The sequence below is a fragment of the Papio anubis genome, chromosome 2 (genome assembly GCF_008728515.1).
Source record: "Papio anubis isolate 15944 chromosome 2, Panubis1.0, whole genome shotgun sequence".
Classification (NCBI taxonomy): Eukaryota; Metazoa; Chordata; class Mammalia; order Primates; family Cercopithecidae; genus Papio; species Papio anubis.
In genome coordinates, this window is record NC_044977.1 from 163,211,657 (window position 1) to 163,236,009 (window position 24,353).

Genomic DNA, 24,353 nt, shown 5'->3' on the forward strand with positions numbered 1-24,353 from the left:
AGCAAAAACCTCTTTTTGATATATTTTTATTGTATATATCATATTTTTATTTTTAGGGCTGTTTGGTTTTCATCTAAGTTTGTTATCTGTGATGGGAAGCAGAAAACTTGATAGAAGTGGAAATTTCTCTTCACTATTTCCCAGTATAGTTGTATGCAGTTGTACTAAATGTTCTGAGTTAACTATGCCATCTTGAAAATTTTGCACCCATTTATTAACTTTTACAAAACCTGACATTTTATCAGCATTATAATTCATTTTTTGTCATTAAGCTTTTAAGCCCTTCAGGAAAAAACTATTTAAAATATTTAAATTATAAAATATTTTGAAATAATAATTGGAAAATTATGTGTAATCAACACCTACACATATAAAAAATCTGAGCTGTTTAGATTTTAGAGATAATGCTGAAAGAAGCAATAAATTTCTAAAATGTTTCTTTATATAAAAATTCAATAATATAATTTTGTGTGGCCATACCAATTTTTAAAATTTAGCATTATAGCTATAAAGCAAAGGTTACATGATTTGTGTAGTCCTCACCATGAAATGATGGCTTCATTCTGTTCTTTGTTCGCACAGCCTGTATCTTCCATTCCCTTTTGATGAGAACTGAATTAAACTCTCATTGACATCACCTAAGGATTTTCCATGTGTCCTTTCTCTGCTGCTTGATGACCTACTATTTATACCCTTAGTTCCCAAGTTCATTATCACAAAGAAATTGCAGCAGGTTTCCTCATGGTTAACATTCCGGAAGAAAAATAACCCACTGCTTTTCCCTAGGAACGGAAACTTGGGGTCGTGGAGTCAAAGGAACTTAATGGTTGGGTCTTTGGCACAGAGCAACTGAGGCTCAAAGACAATCATTTTGTTGAAAGAGCGGCCACACCAGGCCAGCCAGGTCTGTGTATGAGACACTGATCATTTGTTAATCTCTGAACATAATTTACCCCTAAGCATTAATCCGTATTCCTGCATGTTTTATTGGATTCATGTAATATGCTCACAGCCTTCAAACTTTGATGTCTTTAAACACACTGTATATTCTGACTGTTAACTGTGTCGCACATAGCAATTGTGTCACACTTCCAAAGGACTGTTTACCTAGTTAGTGTTGGTTTTCAATGACGTTTTTTCCATTTCTTTGGCTAGAATTAACTGTTACCTCTTCTCACTTGGGTGGCAACATGGTTGTAGAATCAAGGAATCCTAGTTCCTTTCCCTCCCTCTTTAATAGCTGCCCCAAAATGTTATGTTTCACTTTTAAAGAAAACATGGACAAGGCCATACTATTTGAGACTTTTATAGTGCCATTTAGTTTAAATTAGACTAGTATATGGGACATTGGCTAATAGAAAAAACACAATTATTTTGTTAAACAGTTAACTTCAAGATAATATGAACAGCTATACATGACTCTAAAATATACAAATTTAGGATGCAAATGTGTTGCTACAGTATTTGGAAGATATTGGAAACATACAGGTAAATGGAACATGTTTTTGAAAAAAAAAAATCCTACTTTTTATCCTCTCATTATTATTGGCCTAGTTTCTTTTTGTGAACCTGAAGATTGTTTTCACAGTGGGAATTCTTGTTACCATCACTAAGCAGAGGCAGCAGCAGCAACCTTGACACCGTCCCGAATCTGCCTTTCTGTTTATTCTCCCCAGTGTCTGCCTGGTGGCTTTTCATACGTCCAGCAGGCAATGCTCTGGCCACATAAGCTAACAGCCACACTCTGTAAGAATATTAGGACTCTTTTGGCTTAAATCAACAATTTTAAAACTTCTAAATATGACCTTCTAAATATGCAGATGATCATCACAAAAGAAATTTTCTCATGATCAATAAAATTCCAATTATTTTTATTAAGTATGTAGGTTTTTCTTACCTATAATTCATCAATGAAAAACACTTGTGTTTCTTTCTCTCCCTTCCTTCATTCCTTCCTTCCCTCCCTCCCTCTCCTGTTTCCTTCTTTCCTTCTTTCCTTCCTTCCTTCCTTCCTTCTTTCCTTCCTTCCTTTCCTCCTTCCTTCTTGTCTTTTAGGATAGACAGTCTTACAGTTCTTAGATTTTCTGAAATACCCCTCTAATAATGACCCTCTGATACCTACTGGACATGGACTTTGCATCTCTCTGTCCCATCTCCCCATCTTCCTAATCGGGTTTTCTTCAAAATGATCCCTAGTCCTCTTGCATGGAAATCTGAAAATGTCTGTGGCTGGGCCCACCGCAGACCTCCTGAATCAGAACCTCCAGGGAGACGCAGGAACCTGCACTTTAAACACACCTCCAGCGATTCTGTTACTCGTTGAGGTTTGAGATGCACTCTCTAGTCTCCATGTGACTTCTCTGTGCTGCCTGTGCCCACTATTCTCTGACAGGTTCCCCCAGACCCTCCTCACATGCTCTTTAAATTCTCTGGATTACTGTAATCCACTTTTGCCTGTTCAACTGCAGTCACAGGTTCATACAGCTCCTTGCCCACCCACAGCTTTTACCAACACTGGGTCATGCTCCATTCGCATCCCCACAGTGGGAGTCCCTCATCTTTTCTCTTCCTGTAATTAAAGTGCAAGGAGTTTTAAAATAAAACGAACTTGACTTCTTGGGGGAGGGGAGAGGGAGTGTGACTTAGTCTTAAGCTTTTTATTTCTCACCTGATTTTCACCAGCTACTTTAAAACTCACTCTAGTCTTTAGACAGAATAGTATGACTTACAGAAGGAGAAGAGATACTACTCTTCAGCTTTTTAGTAAGAGAAGGACTTATTCGTTGGGCTGTTTCTTTGCTGAAAATAATTTGAAAAATGAAGTGGTTACTTAACTTCTAACCCAGAGAAGTTCTTTATACAGCACTGTTGTTGTAAAGAACTCTGAAGACCTCCTGTGACATGCTAGGAATAGATTTCCTAGTAATTTAGTACCGAGAGAATAATGCAATTTGCATCTTAGATATCTTAATAGATTTCTTTTGTTTTATATATATAGACTGATCCAGTTCAAATGTATAAGCTCATTCTCTGTCTCTCTCTCTTCCCTTCTAACTGGTACCTATGCAATAGCCCTTACAGCGTTCTGCCCACAGAATAATTATTTTACACGTATGACTATATCAGACAAACCAAGATTAAAATCCTTCTTTGCCACTTCCTTAGGAAAGTGCTATAGCCTCTGTCTGCATTTCTTGTACAGCATATGTGAAGCGCCTGGCAAGTTGCCTTGGGATTCCCTTGGTTGTGTATCCTCAGTCCTTGCCCTGGCCCTCGCGTGTCACAGGGAGACAGTGAAAGGTCAAGGTGAGAACCCTTTTCCTAAAAAAATAAAATCAATATATGCTTCAAATTAGTTGATTAGCAAAATCCACTCTGGTGGATTAGCAAAGATCAGTCATTTCTAAGTTAATAACACAGAAATGTTTAAAAGACCAGCCTGACCAACATAGTGAAGCCCCATTTCTACTAAAAATACAAAAATTAGCCTTGTGTGGTGGCAGGCGCCTGTAATCCCAGCTACTTGGGAGGCTGAGGCAGGAGAATTGCTTGAACCCAGGAGGCAGAGATGGCAGTGAGCTGAGATCACACCACTGCACCCTCACCTGGGCAACAGAGTGAGACTCTGTTTCAAAATAAAAAATAAAAATACAAAAAAGACTTAACAGAAACAGATGTATTATGCAGCAACTCAAATAATTAAATAAATGACAATGGGATTGATAGTCTGAGTTTTTTATTTTTAACTTAGTATTTCCAGTGTTCAATTTATTACCTTTTTGCCTGTTTTTTAAAAGAGCTTCACTAATAAAACATTTTGCATGTCCCTGTGAACTTTTATTGGGCTAGAGGTATTTTAAGAGGAGTAAGATAAGGGAGAATGGTCTCATCTCATTTTTTTCATAGACTTGTAAAATATGAGCTTTTTAGATAGCAGCCATGTATGCAGCTACACTTGTTTCTTTAAATGTTTCCCCATTTCTTCCTTATCTATATCATTTTTTATCCTTTCAACTCTGTTTCATCTTCAAGTCCCCAGCCCTTCTCAAGGCAGCCTGTTCTGTAAGAGCCTCTGGCCCCTAGGCTCATACTTCTGGAAGTTTCTTGAAAGGGTTTTTGTTTTCTTTTTTGAGACAAGAGTCTCGGGCTCTGTCAGCCTCAGGCTGGAGTGCCGCGGGCACGATCTCGCTCACTGCAAGCTCCGCCTCCCAGGTTCACACCATTCTCCTGCCTCAGCCTCCCGTGTAGGTGGGATTACAGGCACCTGCCACTACGCTTGGCTAATTTTTGTATTTTTAGTAGAGATGGGGTTTCACCTTGTTAGCCAGGATGGTCTCGATCTCCTGACCTCGTGATCCTCCCACCTCAGCCTCCCAAAGTGCTGGGATTACAGGCGTGAGCCACCGCGCCTGGCCTGAAAGCTGTTTTCTTAAGAGTAGCTGTTTGTCTAAGCTCAGCATTCCCTTCTTCTGCTGTTCCATACTTACATTATGTGAGCTGGAATTAAGCCCAGCATACCAGTTCCTGTCATTGCCTCATTACCTTACAGGTGATCAAATGTTCAGCAAGGCACCATAAACAGTCTGCCTCTAGCATAATGAGGCTTCCATGCAGATACCTTGATGTTAGAAAAATCCCTCACTATTATTGTTACACCTTCTGCCAGTTTTGAAATGCCATAAAAAGCCATTGTGAAGAGCCCACATTCGGTCAAGCAATTGTAGTATGTGGTCCTGCTTTAGTTAATATCATTTCCATTTTTCCTCCCAGTTTCTTTTCCCATTCATCTTACAGTCCATGGAGTCATATTTCTTGTTTGTAGAGAGCTACCCCCTCCCTCCCACTCTTGTGTCTCTTTCCTTTCCTATAATTCCAGTCATGGATTCCATTCTGCAAACATCTCAGTGATACTTGTGAGAATATGGTAGCTTCTGACTGCCAGAAACATAATGAGTATTAATTATTCCTGTTTGGAAATCCAGAACTCTTAAAGTCCAATATTAAAACTTAGAAAAGCCAAGCACATCAGTCTTATCATCAGGGCCCCAATGGGTGGATCTGAGTCATGCAGCACACTCCAAGGAGTCTCCTAGAGGTGAAGAGTGGGGAAAGTGTATATGTGGCATTGGGGTGGAGGGGGCTTATTCAGTTAACCAAGTTGGGATGTTCTCAGGTACCATCATCAGCAAAAGAGAAGTTGGAGAAAAGGGGAGTGATCCATGCGTTAGTTCCCTGGAGAGTGGAATGAATCTCACTAGTTACTGTTCTTTCCCGAAACCAATGAGTAACCATATTGTATTAGCATAACAGGAAGTAGGACCACAGCTCCTGGTTAGGTGAGAGAAAGAAACACAGAAGTAAAAAGACTAAATTGGCCATTTACTGTATTTATGATATGTGTGTTAGCTTTTGCTTGATATTTAAAGACACTAAGGAATAAAGTTGTTGTCAATCACCATATAGAGTTGCTTTGAAATGGTGTTGCATAGAAAGGGAATTAGAAATCGGAATGCCCAACTGAAGAGTAAAAGTGTGCAAAAGAATGTACAAAAGGTCCTGTAAAATTTACAACAGTGCTAAATTATTTGTAATAGCAAAAGTTTTTAAACCATGCAATGTCCTTCAGTAGTGAACTGGTTAAATAAATGCTGATTCATCTACACAGTGGAGTCTGTAACTGTTACAGAAAAGAGTGAGGAAGAGCTCTATACGCTGACATGGAGTGAACTCCACTATGCAATTGTGTGAGAAAAAGAAAATAACCAACGTGCAGGACACTGTACATAGTATGCTACTTTCCTGTAAGAAGAGAAGATTATGAATAATATGTACACATTTGATTACATTTACAAAGAGAAACAATACAATAAAAAATTAATAAGAACATATACAGGGAAGAAGGATCAAGGTAGAGAAGACCATAAATGAGGCAAGACTTATCCGAATTCACCTCGATATGTAGTTTAACTTTGGAATTATGTAATGTTTTGGCATAATCCATAAAACAAATTACATCAAAAAAAAGTACTCCCCCCACCACATACATGTAAAATGAGAAAAAAGAAACACATGACCTAATTGTACATTGTCAGTAACATAACCACAGAGAGAAAAGAATGATTCCAGCTGACCCTAGAACATCATATTTTTCACTGAACATTCTCAATTACATATACTCTTAAGGACAAAAAAAATGCTAAGAATGTTTAAATTGGATTCAGCAGTCTTACTATTAGCAGTTATATTGGTGTGATTAGGAATTAAGATTTTTCCATCTAATGGAAAAAAAGCATAAAATTTTTAAATTCATGTGAAAACCCTGTGAACTAAATTGGAATTAGAGGGTCTATAGATCTTGCAGAAATTATTTTGAACAGCAGTAGGGAATATTTATTTATTATATAAATTCTGGTGTAGAGTTGTAGCATAAATGCAGAGTTAGAGTTCAGGGTCTTTCTCCACTCCCCTCGTTGTACTGTGGGCTTGGTCTTTGACCTCAGATTGACTCTTTCTGTGACAGAAAATACATTACTTTGCATTCTTTCTATCCCTGGTCTCCACTGTGTCCTCAGTGGAGCTGAAATCCGCCTTCTGAGAGTCCAGATCCAGATGCTGGTCCCAGCCCTTCTTTCTGCTCCCTCGCAGTCTCCCATCTCTGAAGCTTGCTGAGCTTCCCTTCTCTAAAATAAGAATATCAGTGATCATAGGTGCCCTGTTTCCCTTCAAAACAATGAGGAACAATTGCTGACTTCGAAGATGCCTTCTGCCTTGTTGTTGCCATAATTTTTCAGTGTTTTGTCCCCATTATTACATTCTTGAATGGACACATTTATGAAATTCCACTGGAGGTTGGAATCATTTTAACTTTACCTAGAAAAAGAAATATTTCCAGTTCATTACCACAGATTGGATGGGAGGTAATATACTTTGTCTTTTTTATTTCTTTCAGCCATGGAATTCCATGAACACTTGCACAGCATAGGCACCAAGGAAGGTTTGAAGGAAAGAAAGCTACAAAAAGCAGTGGAGAGCTTTACCTGGAATATTACCATCTTAAAGGTATCTACAGAGTTGTTTCTGATGCTGGTGATTTTGCAGTCTTTTACAGCATGCTTCCCTCTCTTAGTATAACATGTCCTGCGTGGTACATGGTCAGCCACTGAGATTGTAGAATGGATGCAGAAATCACATGAAGAACTCTGCCCTCCTAGAGTCTGCAGGCACAACAGTTTGGCATTGTAAATCAGATGAAGAACAGGGGGAACTTCTATGATTGGCCCATTGTAGGTTCTGATAGATAAAGGACTTTGTCATTTTATCCTTGAGACATTTAAAAGTTCATAAATGCCAGTTGCTATATGTAAAATAGAAAATATTGATTACAGAGGAATGATTGAGAATTTAAAGATTCTAGTTACTCAAATTTCATTTAACACTTTAAAGTATAATTATAGCTATAATGTTCATATAATCCCAGAAATAAATAGAAAAGAATTATATGGAGCATAATCAAAGGAAACACATAAAAGAACTGTTATTTAAAGAAATATTTCTTGAAGGGAAATGCCATCTCTATGCATATCTATTTTGGCATAACAGTTTTTAAAAATTAACTTTTTAATTTTTATTATAAAATAATATATTTTCATTGTCAAAAATGTCAAAAGAGCAATAATCAAAGGTAAACACAATCCCATCATCCAGAGACAATTACTGTTGGCCTTTTGCTGTGCAGTCTCTCAGGCTGATTTTCTACTTTATATGTAATATGACATAATTTTAAAAATAATGCGGTGTATGTACCTCGAAACTTTTGAGTTTTACTTCAATAGTTCTTCCCAGTGTTATTCGCAGAGCATAAATAATAATAACACGGAAGTTATTTCATTCCAGATCTTGGACAATTAATAAATGTAATATCACTCTCTGGTGTTTGCCTTCCAAACTTTCTGCTTAGCTGAATTTGTAGGGAAGAAAGGAAGGCTTCCCTTTCACCCTCTGAAGCTGCCTTGAAAACGAACCGACAATTGACAGATTAGCAGGCATAAAAAGACCTACATATTATATTTATTTAAGGTGCAGAAGCATGGGGAATGACAGGAGGATGATTACCTAACAACCCAGTGTGATCTTGATGCTTACAAACCCTTCTTCGTAGTGGAGGGACATGGGGGAAATGTGGCCGTTTTTGAGGGGTAGTAAATGAATTTTAGGGGAAATGAATGGGTCCAGTGCTCAGAAATGGGATAGTGAATGATTCTCTTTGGGAATCGAATGGTCTGAGAAGGAAAAATAGTTTGGGAGGAAGTTCTTTGTGCTGTAGTTGTGGTGTTAAATTTTCTGTCTCTTCTTCTGTAATACAAATTTTAATCTTCTCTGGTTAATGAAATTTCAGAGAGGAAATCAGAAGCATTTGTGCTCCTCTGTGGCGGGTTCAGTTTCTAGTTAGATAAGGGAATTTGAACAGCCTCATCTTTGGGAGAGAGAGGACTGAGAGATATGTGGTGGGGGTGGTCAGGGAAACCTTGAGCCTGCTTCTTTAGGTCAGCATGTCAGTGTCATCTTTTGGGGTATTGTTTTCTGAGCCCCAGCAGATTCAAGACCGTAAAGACATTATCACAGCTGCCATTTTAAATTTCCTCATTCCCCCTCAAGTTAAAAGCTGCATCCCTGGAGCTGACAATAATTTTCAGATTTGATGTAATAAAAAGTCTCTTCCAAAGCTAGTCGCCATTTGCATTTTTCTCATGTTAAACCTCTACTTATTTTTATAATTAAGATCATTTTCTTGACTTCTTCAGACATTTCCCTCTTATGTACTTTTCTTATATACCTATTTTGCTTAGAATTTAACCCTGATTGTTTGCAGATCAATAAACAGCAGACGTAAGAATTTACAACGAACAAGGATTTGGCTTTATAATTTGCTGATTCACTCCTGGTCAGAGGTGGGGGGCACACTACAAATTTCCTGTAAACTCAGAAAATACAGCACAGCAGATTAAGCCCTGTGGTAGGAACAAATGATCACTTTGTTTTAATTTTATTAGAGGCAAATAAAGACATAGGGACCAAACTTTGGCCTGTCAAGTACCCTTGCTACTCCTGTGCGGTCCGGGAACCAGCAGCCAAGGCCTCAGGGGGGAACTTGTTAGAAATTCAGAATCTCAAGCCCCACCCTGGTCCTGCTGATTCAGAACCTACATTTTTAAAAGATCCCCAGGTGATTCTTAGGCACATTAAAGTTTGAGAAGCACTGGGCCGAGAGCCACCAAAAATGGGAGCCTGATGTACATATTAATGAAAAACAGCTGACATAAAGCAGTGTGCCATATTTTAGAAGTAATTGGACCAAATAGATACACTGAAGAAACCTACTTTCTTTTGAATTGTGTCCAGGAGAGAGAATTAACACCTCAGACTTATGTTCATATGGAAGTAAATGTATAGGATGGGGTAATAGGTCTTTTTTTAATTTCCAGGATAATATTTGCTACAGATGGTGTTTGAGGATGGTAGAACGTAAGTGAGGGATGAGGAAGAATTGGAAAGATCTGTGTGTCATTTCTGTAGAATGGGGGGCTTTTTTCATTCCTGTATGTCACTGGTTTAAACTTTCTTTAGAAGAATGAGTGCTGACAGGGAATCTTGAACATGAATTTAGGTCTGAGTTGAGCTACCAGTATTTTCCTGGCAGGAGGGCATGGGATCTGTTGAGTTCCTCCCATCACTTTTTCTTTGCAGTGAACTTGGAGAGGTGGCAGTGCTCCAGGCAGATGGCCAGCAGTAAACACACAGCGGGAGGCTCCCAGTGGCACAAATGCTTAGGGAGGGTTTCAGATGACCCCGGAAATGCAGAGAAGAGGAAGTGAAGGAGGAAGCCAGGAAGACTGCTGAAGGAGCTCTGAAACAGGCCAAGGCTTGAGAATTACCTGGGATGCTTAAAAATGCCCTCCCCTAAGCCTAACCCCAGCCTTCCCAGACCAAAATCTCCAGGCTTGGAACCAAGGGATCTGCTTATTTAACAAGTTTCTTGGGGGATTCTGAGGCACACTAAAAACAAACATTATTATTATTGTCCTAGAATCAAAAGCTTTCCTGATGCATCACCATAGTCATTTGAACCATAAGGAGGTAGGGTGGCCAGCCATCCCAGGAACAAGACATTCAGTGCTAAAACCAGGACAATCTGGGCAAACTGGGACCATTGATCACCCTGAGAGGAGTTCCTGCCACTAAAAATGTCCTTTCATTAAAGGATGTCTGTCCCAGTTTTTATGAATCTTTACTTGCTTTGTTTAGTTTTTTTATTTTGAAGGTTCTTTTAAAATTCAGAAATGAACGAAGAAGAAATAAAGTCATCTATAACTGCCATGCCCAAAATTATCTACTATTAGCATCTTGGCATACTTACTTCCAGTCTTTTTTTTTCTTGAAAAAAAAAAGCATTCATTTGTTATTGTAAATCTATCTTTTTTAAAATAGAAAAATGTTTTTAAAAGACCCAAGATTATCCCTCTGAGAAATAACCATTATTAGATGTAGGTGACCTTATTCCAGGAACCTTTCTATATGAATATGTCTGGATGGATCAGTACATATTTTATTGATTCTAAGTCATACTTTTTTTTCACACTTTCGGTATCTTTGAAATTAGCGTACATCTTATAGTCCATGGCATCTTTGCATTATATCCTGGTTAAATTGGCAATGATTTTTCTTTGTTAGTGCTACATAAAATACTGGCACATCTCACAAGCACTAGTGTCTCAGATATTATGAAATAAGTTATGTCAGTAGTTATAATTCTTTTTTTTCTTTTTCTTTTTTGAGTTGGAGTCTCACTCTGTCACCCAGGCTGGAGTGCAGTGGCACAATCTCGGCTCACTGCAACCTCTGTCTCCTGGGTTCAAGTGATTCTCCTGCCTCAGCCTCCCAAATAGCTGGAACCATATGCATGCGCCACCATGCCCAGCTAATTTTTGTATGTTTAGTAGAGACAGGGTTTCACCATCTTGGCCAGGCTAGTTTCGAATTCCTGACCTCAGGTAATCTGCCCACTTCAGCCTCCCAAAGTGCTGGGATTACAGGCATGAGCCATCGCACCTGACCGATAGAATTCTAATATAATTGTTCTTTAATATTTTTTAAGTACTAAATTTCATTTTACTTAACCATAAAGATGCTAAATGAATTGGTGAGCAATTTCTACCATAACAAAGATTTATTTCCATTTCCCAAAAGATCCCTTTGAGGTTAAGAAAAGGGATTATGAAAAATGTTAATAGAAGTCATTTTGTCAGGTATTTTTAAAGCTACATGTTTTAGTTATAAGTATTGTTGGTTGACCTGCTATGAAAGATGACAATATGGGCTGGGCATGGTAGCTCATGCCTGTAATCCCAGCACTTTGGAAGGCCAAGCTGGGTGGATCATCTGAGGTTAGGAGTTCAAGACCAGCCTGGCCAACATGATGAAACCCTGTCTCTACTGAAAATACAAAAATTAGTTGGGCGTGGTGGCGGGTGCCTGTAATCCCAGCTACTTGGGAGGCTGAGGCAAGAGAATCACTTGAACCCAGGAGGCAGAGATTGCAGTGAGCCAAGATCGCACCACTGCACTCCAGCCTGGGTGACAGAGCGAGACTCTGTCTCAAAAAAAAAGAAAGATGACAATATGAGCATTCTCTAATATTACTAGATGGAGCATATTGGGTTTTTTTATTGTCCATGTTAAAAGTATTCATATTTGGTCTTAAAACTATAATTGCCATGTCACTTGAAGTTCAGTATTTAAATTGGTTCACTGTCACCATCAATCTGAGAAGGCACCCATGCTTTCCTGCAGCCTACAGGAATAGCAGGGAAAAGAAATAAAGCCAGCAGGTGTCATTGCCAGGCTTGTTATGATACTTGTACCCAGCTTTCTCTTCTCAGAGTTTGTAAAATGTCCTGTTCTAGGGTTTCTGCTGCAAACTGGGGAGAGGGTGTAATCCATTCCCACAGGCCTCCAATTGCTTCTTTGATTAGAAACCAACTTTCAAACCTCCCTCCATTAGATAGTCTACATCATTCTTTTGTGTGTGTCAACTTTGAGACATAATGTTTGTAAAATAAAATTCACCAATTTTGAGCACAAAAATCCTATGAGTTTTGACAAATGTATGTAAAGGCATACCTTGGAGACTGCTTTTTCAGTTCCAGACCATGGCAATAAAGCAAACATCACAATAAAGTGAGTCACATGATTTTTTGGGTTTCCCAGTATATATAAAAGTTATATTTACACTATAATATGGTCTATTAAGTGTGCAGTAGCATTTCTGTCTAAAACAATGTACATAGCTTAATTTAAAAATACTTTATTGCTAAGAAATGCTAATAATCATCTAAGCCCTCAGCTAGTTGTAATCCTTTTGCTGGAGGAGGGTCTTGCCTCCATGTTAATGGGTGATGACTGATTAGGGTGGTGGTTGCTGAAGGCTAGGGTGGCTCGTGGCAATTTCTTAAAATAAGACAACAATGGAGCTTGCTACACCTATGGACTCTTTCTTTCACCACAGATTTCTCTGTAACGTGCAATGCTGTTCAGTAGCATTTTACCCACAGTAGAACTTCTTTGAAAATTAGTCTTCTCAAACCCTGCCATTCCTTTATCAATTAAGTGTATGTAATATTCCAACTCCTTTGCTGTAATTACAGCAATGTTCACAGCATCTTCACCGGAGTAGATTCCATCTCAAGAAACCACTTTCTTTGCTCATTCATAAGAAGCAACTCCTCATGCATTACAGTTTTATGATGAGATTGCAGCAATTGAGTCACCTCTTCAGGCTCTATTTCTAATTCTAGTTATCTAGCTATTTTCATCACATCTGCATTTACTTTCCCCACTGTTGTCGTGAACCCCTCCAAGTCAACCATGAGGGCTGGGATCAACTTCCTCCAAAATCAGCTTCTTCCAAACTCCTGTTAATGTTGACATTCTGACTTCTCCCATGAATCATGAATGTTATTAATGGCATCTTAGAATGGTGAATCCTTTCCAGAAGGTCTTCAATTTACTTTACCCAGATTCATCAGAGGAATCACAATCTATGACAGCTATAGCCTTACTAAATGTATTTCTTAAATAATAAGACTTGAAAGTCAAAATTACTCTTTGATCCATGGGCTGCAAAATGGATATTGTATTAGCAGGCATGAAAACAATATTAATCTCCTTGTGCATCCCTATCAGAGCACTTGGGTGACCAGGTACATTGTTGGTAGGCAGTAATATTGTGAAAGGGACCTTTTTTACTGAGTCCCAACTGTGGGCTTAAAATATTCAGGAAACCATGTTGTAAACATGTATGTTGTCATCTAGGCTTTATTGATCCATTTATAGAGCACAGGCGGAGTAAATTTAGCATAATTCTTAAGGACCCTAGGATTTTCAGAATGGCCAATGAGCATCGGCTGCTACTTACAGCATTATTCCCTAACAAGAATATCATCGGCTGCTACTTACAGCATTATTCCCTAACAAGAATATCAAACTGTCCTTTGAACCCTTGAAGTCAAGCATTGACTTCTCCTTTTGAGCCATGAAAGCCCTAGATGGCATCGTCTTTCAATAGAAGGCTGTTTCATCTACACTGAAAATCTGATGTTTAGTATAGCCACCTTCATCAATGATCTTGGCTAAATCTTCTGGGTAGCTCACTGCACCTTCTAACATCAGCACTTGCTGTTTGCATTGCACTTTGATGTGATGGAGATGGCTTATTTCCTTAAACCTATGACCCAACCACTGCTAGCCTCTAGCTTTTCTTCTGCAACTTTCTTACCTCTCTTAGCCTTCATAGAATTGAAGAGAGTTAGGGCCTTGCTCTGGAATAGGCTTTGGCTTAAGAGAATGTTGTGGCTGGTTTGATCTCCTATTGAGACCACTTAGACTTTCTGCATATCAGCAATAAGGCAGTTTAGCTTTCTCATCATTCATGAGTTCAGTAGAACAGCACTTTAAATTTCCTTCACAAGCTTTTCCTTTGCATTAACAACTTGGATAAATGTTTGGTGCAAGAGGCCTAGCTTTTTGCTCATCTTGGCTTTTGACTTGAACTTGGCCTTCCTCAGTAAGCTTCATTATTTCTAGTTTTTTATTTCAAGTGCAACTCTTCTTTTCACTTGAACACTTGGAGGCCTTTGTAGGGTTATTTTTTTTGGCCTAATCTTCATATTGTTATGTCTCAGGGACTTTTCATGTCATTAGGGAGGCCCAAAGAGACAGAGAGAGATGGAGAGTGGCCAGTGGAACAGTCAGAACACACACAACGTTTACCAATTAAGTTTGCTGTCTTATAAGGAAGAGCACACCTTATAGTGCCCCAAATCAATTACAATAGTAGCATCAAAGACCACCAATCACAAATCACCATAACTGATATAATAATAATGAAAAAGTTTGAAATATTGCAAGAATTACCAAAGTGTGACACAGAGACACAAAGTGAACACATGCTGTTGGAAAAATGACACTGTAAACCTGCCTGACGCAAGGTTGCCACAAACCTTCAATTTGTAAAAAAAAAAAAAAAAAAAATGCAGTATTTGTGAAGTGTGATAAAATAAACTATGTCTGGAGTCATGCAACCCCCAGCACAATGATGATAGGTGTCACCCTGCTCCCCCAAATTGCATTGTGCCCCTTTGTAGTAAAATCTTTTATGTTGGCAACCACTTATCTTATTTCTGTCTCTATAGTTTTACCTGTTCCAGAATGTCATATAAATGGAATTCCATGGCATCCAGTCTTTTCTGCCTGGCTTCTTTCATGTAGCATAGTGCTTTGAGTCATACAAGTCAATGTAGGTTTCAGTACTCCAGTCCTTTTTATTGCTAAATATTATTCTGTTTTATGGATATAACACATTTTGTTTATACATGCACCAATTTGTGGACATTTGTGTTGTTTCCAATTTTTAGCTATTATAAATAAACCTTCAATGAACATTGACATATCAGTCTTTGTATGGACATGTTTTTATTCTTCTTAGGTAAATGAGAGTGATTGCTGGGTCACATAGTAAATGTATGTGAGACTTGATAAGAAACTGCCACAGTGCTTTAAAAAAAAAAACTGATGTTCCATTTTGCATTTCCTCAGTAGTGTTACAAGGGTTTCAGTTGCACCACATCCTTGTCGACACTTGGAATTGTCAGTTTTGTCATTCTAGTAAGTGGATGGGGGTTGAGCATCTTTGTGTGTATATGAGTTTTTAAAAATATATGACAGGCTCTGATGTGGTTTTCTTTATGTTTCTTCTGCTTGGGGTTTGTTGAGATTTTTAGATATGTGAATTTATAGTTTTTAACAAATTTGGAAACTTTTTGGTGATTCTTTCCTGAAATGTTTTTCTCTCTTACCCTTTCTACCATCTCCTTCTGTAACTCCAATTATATGTATAAATATACTGCTTGATATTATTATCCCACAATCACAGATGCTTATTCATTAGTTTTTAAGTATTTTCTGTGGTTTAAAAAAAATTTTTTTGGGGGGGCAGGATCTCACTCTTGCCCAGGCTGGAGTGCAGTAGCACGAACACTACTCATTGCAGCCTCAACCTTCTGAGCTGAAATGATCCTCTCATTTCAGCCTCCTGAGTAGCTGGGACCACAGGCACATGCTACCATGCCTGGATAATCTGTACATTTTTTGTTGAGACTAGTTTTGCCATGTTCCCCAGGTTGGTTTCAAACTCATGGCCTCAAACAATCCTCCCACCTCAGCCTCCCAATGTGTTGGAATTACCTTACTCAGCCATTTCCTTTTTGTTTTCCTTTTTAATTCTTGATATTTTTATTTCTATGGCTTCAAGCAATATTGCTATATTTTCAAGCAATACTTCTGTCTTCTGTAATATCTAATGTGCCATTAATCCTATTCAGTTTTATTTTTAATTTCAAATTCCTCATGTTTCTGTTCATGCTAGTCATATCCTCTACCTTCTTGAAGATATGTCATATATTCACAATAGCTGTTTTCCAACTCCTTCCTCTCTGCTTCTCAGCCCCTCATATTCTAGCCACTGTCGACTCCCTGAACTCCACACTGTGTCTTCTCACCCCAGTGGGACTGCGGGGCTCTGTTTGAGTTCCCCTTTCCTGCACTGCACCTGGAAACTGCAAGCAGTAAGCTGGACACAATTGTTTGTATTTCTTCTCTCAGGATCACTGTGTTGTACTATCTGAAAGTCATTGTTTTCTGCATTCTGTCTGGTTTTCTAATTGTATGCCAGCCACATTTCCAACTTTTCCTGGGTCATTTCTTTCTTCCCACCCTCTGCCCCATCTGCTACTCCATGAAACAGGGAGAATGTTCGCTCAGTTTTCATCTCTCTGGTTTGGTTGTATTTGAGATGGAACTTTCAGGACTTTTATGACTTGCCAACATGACTTCTATGAGTTTTAGTTTATAGAATGATGTTATACCCTTTTTTTAGTTTGGTTGCTGTTGGTGGCTTTTTGCTTGGCTTTATTTTTGCTCATTTCATCAGGAATGTGGAATGGAAATTCTGTAATGCATTTTCAATCCACCAGCTTAATCAAGACTTCCTCTACCTTTATTTTCCAGTTGCCAAAATATTCACTGTACTGGTGGTAATTTTCACTGTGTCGATTGATTGCCACTCCTAAAATGGTAGAATCTCATACTGGAAGAGTCCTGTTTTCATTGGTCTGTTTTGGTTACCAAGAGTAGAAACTCTCTCTGGCCAGCTCACAGAGGAGTGGCCACAGATGCTGGCTGACACAAGGGATCATGAGAGGGACAGGGACCTCAGGGAACTTGGAGACCGGAAACTGCAGTCCAGCCTCATGACAATAGCAAGCTGTCGGAAAACCTGGCGGCCCCGAGGTAGCTGATCCTCTCTGTGGAACAGGGGTCTTTCTGCTTATCTTTCCGCCTCTTCTCCATTCTGCTGCTTCTGCTGGCTGGCTCATTCTGTTCACTCAGAGTTTCTACGGCTTTATAACTTTTTCTGGCCTTGATCTGTTCTTTACCATACCTTCTCAGCATTTATTTCAAGTACTCAATCTATTTGTATTTCCTACCTCAGCCTAGCCTTTTAGCTCCAGACCAGTGGTCCTGATAAACCTCCTCTTGTATTAAGTGTCCTTGGATCAGGTTCTCTCCCTGCTTTAATCCACTTTGTCCAGGAAGGTATTGTCAGATAGCACAAAATATGGCTCCTTTTGGTGACTGTTTCCATTGTCTATTGCTGTATAACAAACCACTACAAAACTAGTGGCTTAAAACAACGACTTCTTATTTCTTGTGATTCTGTGGGTTAGCTGGGCTCAGCCAGATGGTTTTCCTGCTCCATACAGTGTTAGCTGGGATCACTTAAGAGATTTTCTTCTGCTGGGAACTCAGCTTGGCCTGGAACATCCAAGGAGGCACTCACATGGCTGGATCTCACTGGGGTGGCTGGGATGGCTGGGCTTTTTTTTCATAGCATCTATATCATATCTTGGACTTGAATTAAGCTTGTTACAGCCCAAGATGTTTTCCAGATGAATGGCTGCCAGGCTAGCTCTCCTGACCTGTGCCCCTGTACCATCAAAAACAAGACTATCAATAAACCCTGAAAGTAATTAGAGATTCATTCTCTTTAGGAACCTAAGACTTCTGCCAAAAAATAAATCAATAAAACAGATGGTTTTTGCACCTGGTAAGACATTTGTCTTGATTTTCTTCATTTTTACCTGAGGTACAGTGCTTATCTTGAAGACTTAAAAGACTGGCATTTGTTTCCTTTTTGAAGTTACCATGATAGTTGATGTATGACTCCTTTTATTGAGGCTCATATCTTTTAGTTGTTTTTATTTATTATAGGTAGAATATTATGTTGTCTCTTTTCCTGAAAAGCTATAATTGACTGAAAGCCATTTCTCTATTTAGTGTGTGAAAATGCCTCAGAATGGCTCAGAAAATCAAACTACAGTAGCATTTGTCATTAGGCAGGCTGTTCTTTCTGGTCCATTTGAAACACAGTAAAACCTACAATATTGGGACCCCACTCATGGAGTTTGTGATTACTCAGCTAATGTTTGACTGTGTAAATGGTGTGCTTGGATGATTAATAGTGCAAAGGAGGTGCTTACGTGCGCGCTATTTTCCCTGGTGTTTCCAAGGGCTCTTACGCCCATGGCCCAGCCCCACTTGCCTCTCAGTGTCCCCTCACTCTCTGCGTCCTCTCTCTACACAGCTGGGCCACCCTCCCCTGCCCTCTGGCCCTGGTCCCTGCCTGGAACCCTCTGCTGACACCCAACCTTCTGTGCTTAGGTCATGGCTCACCTCCACTGTCTGGAGATTCCAAAGGCTGCTCCTGAACGCTCACCCTACCTCTGCCACCAGAGTTGCCAGCTCTGTGCCAGACGAGGCCACTGTCGTACTGCATGGTGGACTTTAGCCCTTCCCATGGCCAGGTCTGTAGCAGAGGGACATGCAGTCAAAGTCAGAACCTAGAACGCTTTGTAGCATAGAAATCATTCTGCTAAATGGTTGGGCTCCAGAGGTGCCATGTGTTGGAGTCACGGTCACTCCTCTGTGGCAGGCAGAATCAGCCCCTGGGCCTGCCGCCATCCTTTCCTGCCCTGAGTTTCCCCAACTCAGACACCGTCTCCTCCGTGGTGCTGCTGAGGAGCCCCCAACTCTCTGTCTTTGGTGAAGGAAACGTAAAATTGTTTATAAGGAGGAAGGCATTCATTCTGAATTTAAAAAATTGAATATTATATGTAAAATTACTAACTTTTGTACAAACCTCTGAGCATAGCCTTGGGAAAATTGGAGACTAACTGTAAAAGTGATGACAGCCCAAATATAGGCAAAAGGTGTGGCAGGCAAAGGAAGCCACACGGATAGTCAGATCCGTGCAGCCCACTGTCCTTGCATCATCCAGACACTGCCTCGAACCACAGAAACATCTCTTTGGATCCAGAAAAAACCAAGGGCAGGAGCTGTGCTTAGAGGGCTCTCCTTTCTGCTCCTGCACAGAACCCCTCATCCCCCTCCGGCAGCTTCTTTGCACCCTTTGGGTTGGAAGTCAGGGTGGAGGGAAGGCGGTGTTCCTGCTGTGGGGAGACAAGCTGATTTGCAGCTCATGTTCCATGCTCATCAAACATGTGAGTGCACATACAGGAAGCCAAAAGGACAGAAAACATCACTCACTCTTAGAATGAGCCTAACATCCTGTACAACAGCCTATATCTTGTTGCTCTAGGTTTAGGTGACTCTGGTGATCAGGGAGTCTTTTTTCAACCATAAGGTTTATTGAGACTTCAGTGGGAAGTGGGCCTGACCAAGCTAGGAGGCCTTCCTTAATTCTAATGAATGTGCCACAATCTCAGCCTCAAAAGAGCTCTTGAAAGGAGAACTGTCGATGTATAATCATGAGAGGCGATTTAGAATCCGTAGCCAAGACTCCTACAATCCATTCATTCTTTCTTTTCCCCGCCCCGCCAGACAGAGTCTTGCTCTGTCCCCCAGGCTGGAGTGCAGTGTGTGGTCTTGGCTCACAGCAACCTTCACCTCCTGGGTTCAAGTGATTCTCCTGCCTCAGCCTCCTGAGTAGCTGGGATTACAGTCACCCGCCACCATGCCCGGCTAATTTTTGTATTTTTAGTAGAGACAGGTTTCGTCGTGTTGGCCAGGCTGGTCTCGAACTCCTGACTTCAGGTGATCTGCCACTTCGGCCTCCGAAAGTGCTGGGATTACAGGTGTGAGCCACCACACCTGTTTCATTCTTTTGTTCACTCATTCCTCTTTCAACAAACACGCATTGGAAATCCATATTTCTGTTTCTGCTTTTAATTACAGGAAGAGTGAATTGTCTACACAGTTTTTGATGTGCTGGGTACATGAAAAATGTGGACATTTCAACTTGCTTGCTTTAAAATATTGTATGCGGTCTGTGGGGTTCAACTCTCTATAGTTTTGGCCTCACAGTTTAGTTTATCCAACAGGAAAATAAAACAAACACACCAGAGAGAAAGGTGTGTGTGTTTCAGTGTGATTTGCTGTTCAGACTCTACCTGTAATCTCTCTAAACTCAGTGTCCTTTTTATGAAACGGGAATGGTAATAGCTCTTCCCCTGCATCCTGTCTTTGTGGAGCAGGTGGTATCAGTGAAGGTACCTAAATTCTGCTGGGTTCCTCTCTGTGTTCCCAAATAGATAAGAAAGCCAGGAATGAGGAGTATTTTCGTGCCTCAGACTCCCATAATGGTATGAGTACCCTCCTTCTTCTCCTCCCTCACACTGCATGTGATTTGGAAGAAAAGTGCCTGCTGGCCCCCAGGAAATGGCAAGTGCTAATCTTTGCTCTCTTCAACACCCAAGCATGTGGCCATTACACAGGTGGCAGAGGGCAGGGGAAGTCTTAGCTGCCACACTGGATCCCTCACCTCAGAAGTAAGACAACTGTTTTTCTCTAATAGATAGTTGGACAAAAGGACTTTGAAAACATTAGCCAGATGTAGAATCCCTGTTGTTTCGCCCCTACGTCTAAATAAAAGCAATGACTTGTACTTGCTAATTTTGGCTTCTAAAATGTAGCACTAACAGATGTGTCTTGAAATATTTTTAATATATTAAAAACTAGAACATCTTTTGTGGTCATACAGAAAGTATGGTGATTAGCCAGGGGTTGAGCACAGCTGGGGTGCGGTTCTGGCATTTGGAGCTGCCATCATTCTTTTCCTGGCTGCTGTGGCCTCTGTTCTAATCCCAGGTAAGCCACAGGCTCAGCCAGAAAAAGCATGGTCACGCCAGACTCGCAGCAAGAGCCGCTGGGATCCAGCCACTGCCCTTAGTTACATCTTTTAAAGATTACTAAGTAAGAACCTTAAATATTTTGACCTAAGGTTGTTAAAAACTCTTTGAAGATGAAAACCAAATAGAATAAGTTAAAAAAATTCAAACCAGAATGTGTGAAATCAAATGACATTTGAGTTGTTCAGCTGAAAACATTGCAAAGCCAGCTTTGTGGAAGGAGTCTTCAAAACCAGACACCCTGTGTCAGTGGGTGGCAGTGTTTTAAGTAACCTTTGCTCTTTTCAAGTCTTTTGAATCTATGAAATATGAACACTACTACAACAAACACCCCCACCTCTTTCAGATTTTTTTTTTTTCTTTTGAGACAGAGTTTTGTTCTTGTTGCCCAGGCTGGAGTGTAATGGCACAGTCTTGGCTCACTGCAACTTCCGCCTCCTGGGTTCAAGCAATTCTTATGCCTCAGCCTCCCAAGTAGCTGGGTTTACAGGTGCCCACTACCATGCCCAGCCAATTTTTTTGTATTTGTAGTAGAGACGAGGTTTCACCATGTACTCCTGACCTGAGGTGATCTGCCTGCCTTGGCCTCCCAAAGTGCTGGGATTACAGGCATGAGCCACCATGCCTGGCCAGAATTGTTCTTCACTCATGCTACGTGCCTTACCTCCAAGACATCTTAAACATGTATTTTTAGACACATAGAACAAACTAAAAGTGATGTGGACAAAGTTCAGCAGCTTCTCAAGCCCAGATTTATTGCCTTTGGGAGTCCTTTGTGTCTTGCCTTGGTAATGTCCAAAGGCCTGTTCTGTTCAAGATACCATGATGACTTCTCTGAAGCTGAGAAATGTAAGATTCAACCAGATGAAGAATTCTGCTATTACCACATTAATTACCGTATGCCATCTGGGGATTTTTGTTTTTAAATACCCTGTCATCATGTGGTAGATCTATATATGCTGACATGGAAAGATCACTAAGACATAACTTTTCATGAAGAAAAAGGGAAACCAAAGAACAATATAGATTGCTTGATTGTATTTACATTAAAAGTAAAATAAGATAACTATTTGTAATATACATATAATGCCAAGAAAAAGACAAAACTCGTTGTTTAGGGGGCAGCTGTGAGATTAAAGGGGAGACTTTCACATTTTACTTTAATTGCATTCAACAGATGGTTATGGAGCCCTTACTCTGTACCTGGCACTGTTCTAGGCTCTGAGGATTCAGCATTGATCAGAAGACAAAAATTCCTGCCCTCGTGAAGTTTACATTTAGTGGAAGAGACAGACAATAAACCAAGCAGTAGAGTAAGGCAATAAGTATTATGCAAAAAGCAAGGCAGGGAAGCAGTAAGGAGAATTATGGACAGGAAGTGAGAGTTCTAATTAGACAAGATGGGGCTGTCAGAGAGGGCGCTGCTGTGAAGAGGGCATCAGAGTCAAGATGGCATCAAGGGGAGGGGAGGGAGCTAGCCAGGTGCATTTCTGTGGCAAGGGCATTCCCTGCAGAGGGAACAATGAGTGCATAGACATTGAGGCTGGACTAAAGAGGACCTGACGCGTTTGAGGAACTTTTAGGAGCATACTATATCAGAGGCTGGGTGAACAATACAGGGTGGGTGGGTGGGTGAAGGAAGTCAGATGAGGCTGTGGGCAAGGACTTTGACTCTCACTCTGAGTTATTTGGGGAGCTGCTGAAGAGTTTTAAACAGAGAGGAAGGGATGTCCTGTGTTTTAATTTGAGCTCTTTGGCTGTCATGTTGAAAATGGGGAGGGAAGACCAGTCAGAATAAACTCCAAGAAAGATTATGGTGGCTTAAACCACAATGGTGGCAGTGAAGATGGTAAGAACTGGTGAGAAACTTTATATATATGTTTTGAAGATTATGACAATAAGACCTACTGACAGGTGGGATGATATATGGAAGAAAAAGGGAAGAGTAAATAATGACACCAGGGTTCTTGGTCCAGGTCAAGAATGGGGTTGCTTTGACTGAAGAGTAGCTGGTAGTAGGAGTAGTAGCAGGATATCAGAAACTCAACTGGACATGTGATGTCCAAAGAATGATGCCTAGATAGGCATTTTGGTAGGTACTAATTGTTATTAATAAAAATAATAAGAGCATACATCAATGACATTAGAAACAGAAAATGCATAGAGAAAAATCAATAAAACCAAAAGCCACTCTTTTGAAAACCTTATAAAAATCAGTAAGTCTTTAGTCAAGCTAACTAAGAAAAAAGATGATACAAATTACTAATGTCAGAAATGAAATAAAGGATATCACCACAGATTTTATGGACACTAAAAGGATAATGAAGGAATATGATGAACAATTCTATACCCACAAACTTGAAAACCTAGATGACATAGGCCAATTCCTTGAAAGGTAAAATCTGCCAAAACTCACATAAGAAGAAATAGGCAATCTGAATAATTCTATATCTATTAAGGAAATCGAATCAATAATTAATAAGCCTCCAAAACAGAAAGCACCAACCCGGATAGGTTTACTGGTTTCTACTAAACATTTAAAGAAGAAATGATACCAATACTCTACAGTCTCTTCCAGAAAATAGAAGCAGAATGAATACTTCCTAACTCATTTTACCAGGCCAGTTTTATCCTAATACCAAACCAAAGACATTACAAGAAAAGAAAACAATAGACCAGTATCTCTCATCAACAGAGATGCAAAAATCCTTAACACACTATTAACAAGTAAAATCCAAAAATGAATAAAAAGAATTATTCACCATGATCAAAAGGGATTTATACTGGGTATACAAGGCTGATTTAACTTTTGAAAAATCAACTAATGTCATTCATCATATCAACAGGTTAAAGAAGAAAAAGCTCATGGTTAAATCAGTAGATGCAGAAAAAACATTTAACAAAATTCAACACCCATTCATGATAAAAATTCTCAGTGAACTAGGAGTAGAGAGGACCTTACTCAACTTGATAAGGAACATCTACAAAAATCATACTGCTTACATCATATTTAAAGGTAAGAAACTCAAAGCAATCCTGATAAGATTAGGAACAAAGCAAGGATGTTCTCTGACACCAGTACTTTCAACATTGACCTGGAAGTCCAGTCCTAACTAATGCAGTAAGACAAGAAAAGAAAATAAAAGGTATATATCTTGAGAAGGAAGAAATAAAACTGTCTTTGTTCACAGATGATATAATCATCTATGTAGAAAATCCAAAAGAATTGACAAAAAAAAAAATCTCCTGGAACAATATAATAAGCAATTATGGTAGGGTTGCAGGATACAAGGTTAATATACAAAAATCAATTGGTTTCTTTTTTTAAGAAAAAAAAATTTTGAGACAGGGTCTCACTCTGTCACCCAGGCTGGAGTATACTGGCATGATCATGGCTCACTGCAGCTTTGACCTCCCTGGGCTCAGGTGATCCTCACACCTCAGCCTCACAAGTAGCTGGTACTTCAGGTGCACACCAACATACCCGGCTAATTTTTGTACTTTTTTGTAGAGATGGGGTTTTGCCATGTCGCC

General features: G+C 39.7%; 1 protein-coding gene across 1 annotated transcript in view; it reads left to right on the forward strand.

Moving 5' to 3' along the window:
* PLCL2 (phospholipase C like 2) overlaps positions 1–24,353 on the forward strand; it is a 192,862-nt gene that overhangs the window by 163,622 nt on the left and 4,887 nt on the right. Inside the window, exon 5 of the mRNA XM_009201769.3 lies at positions 6,950–7,059. Within this exon, the coding sequence (XP_009200033.2) occupies positions 6,950–7,059 (110 nt within the window). The remainder of the gene's footprint in view (positions 1–6,949; positions 7,060–24,353) is intronic.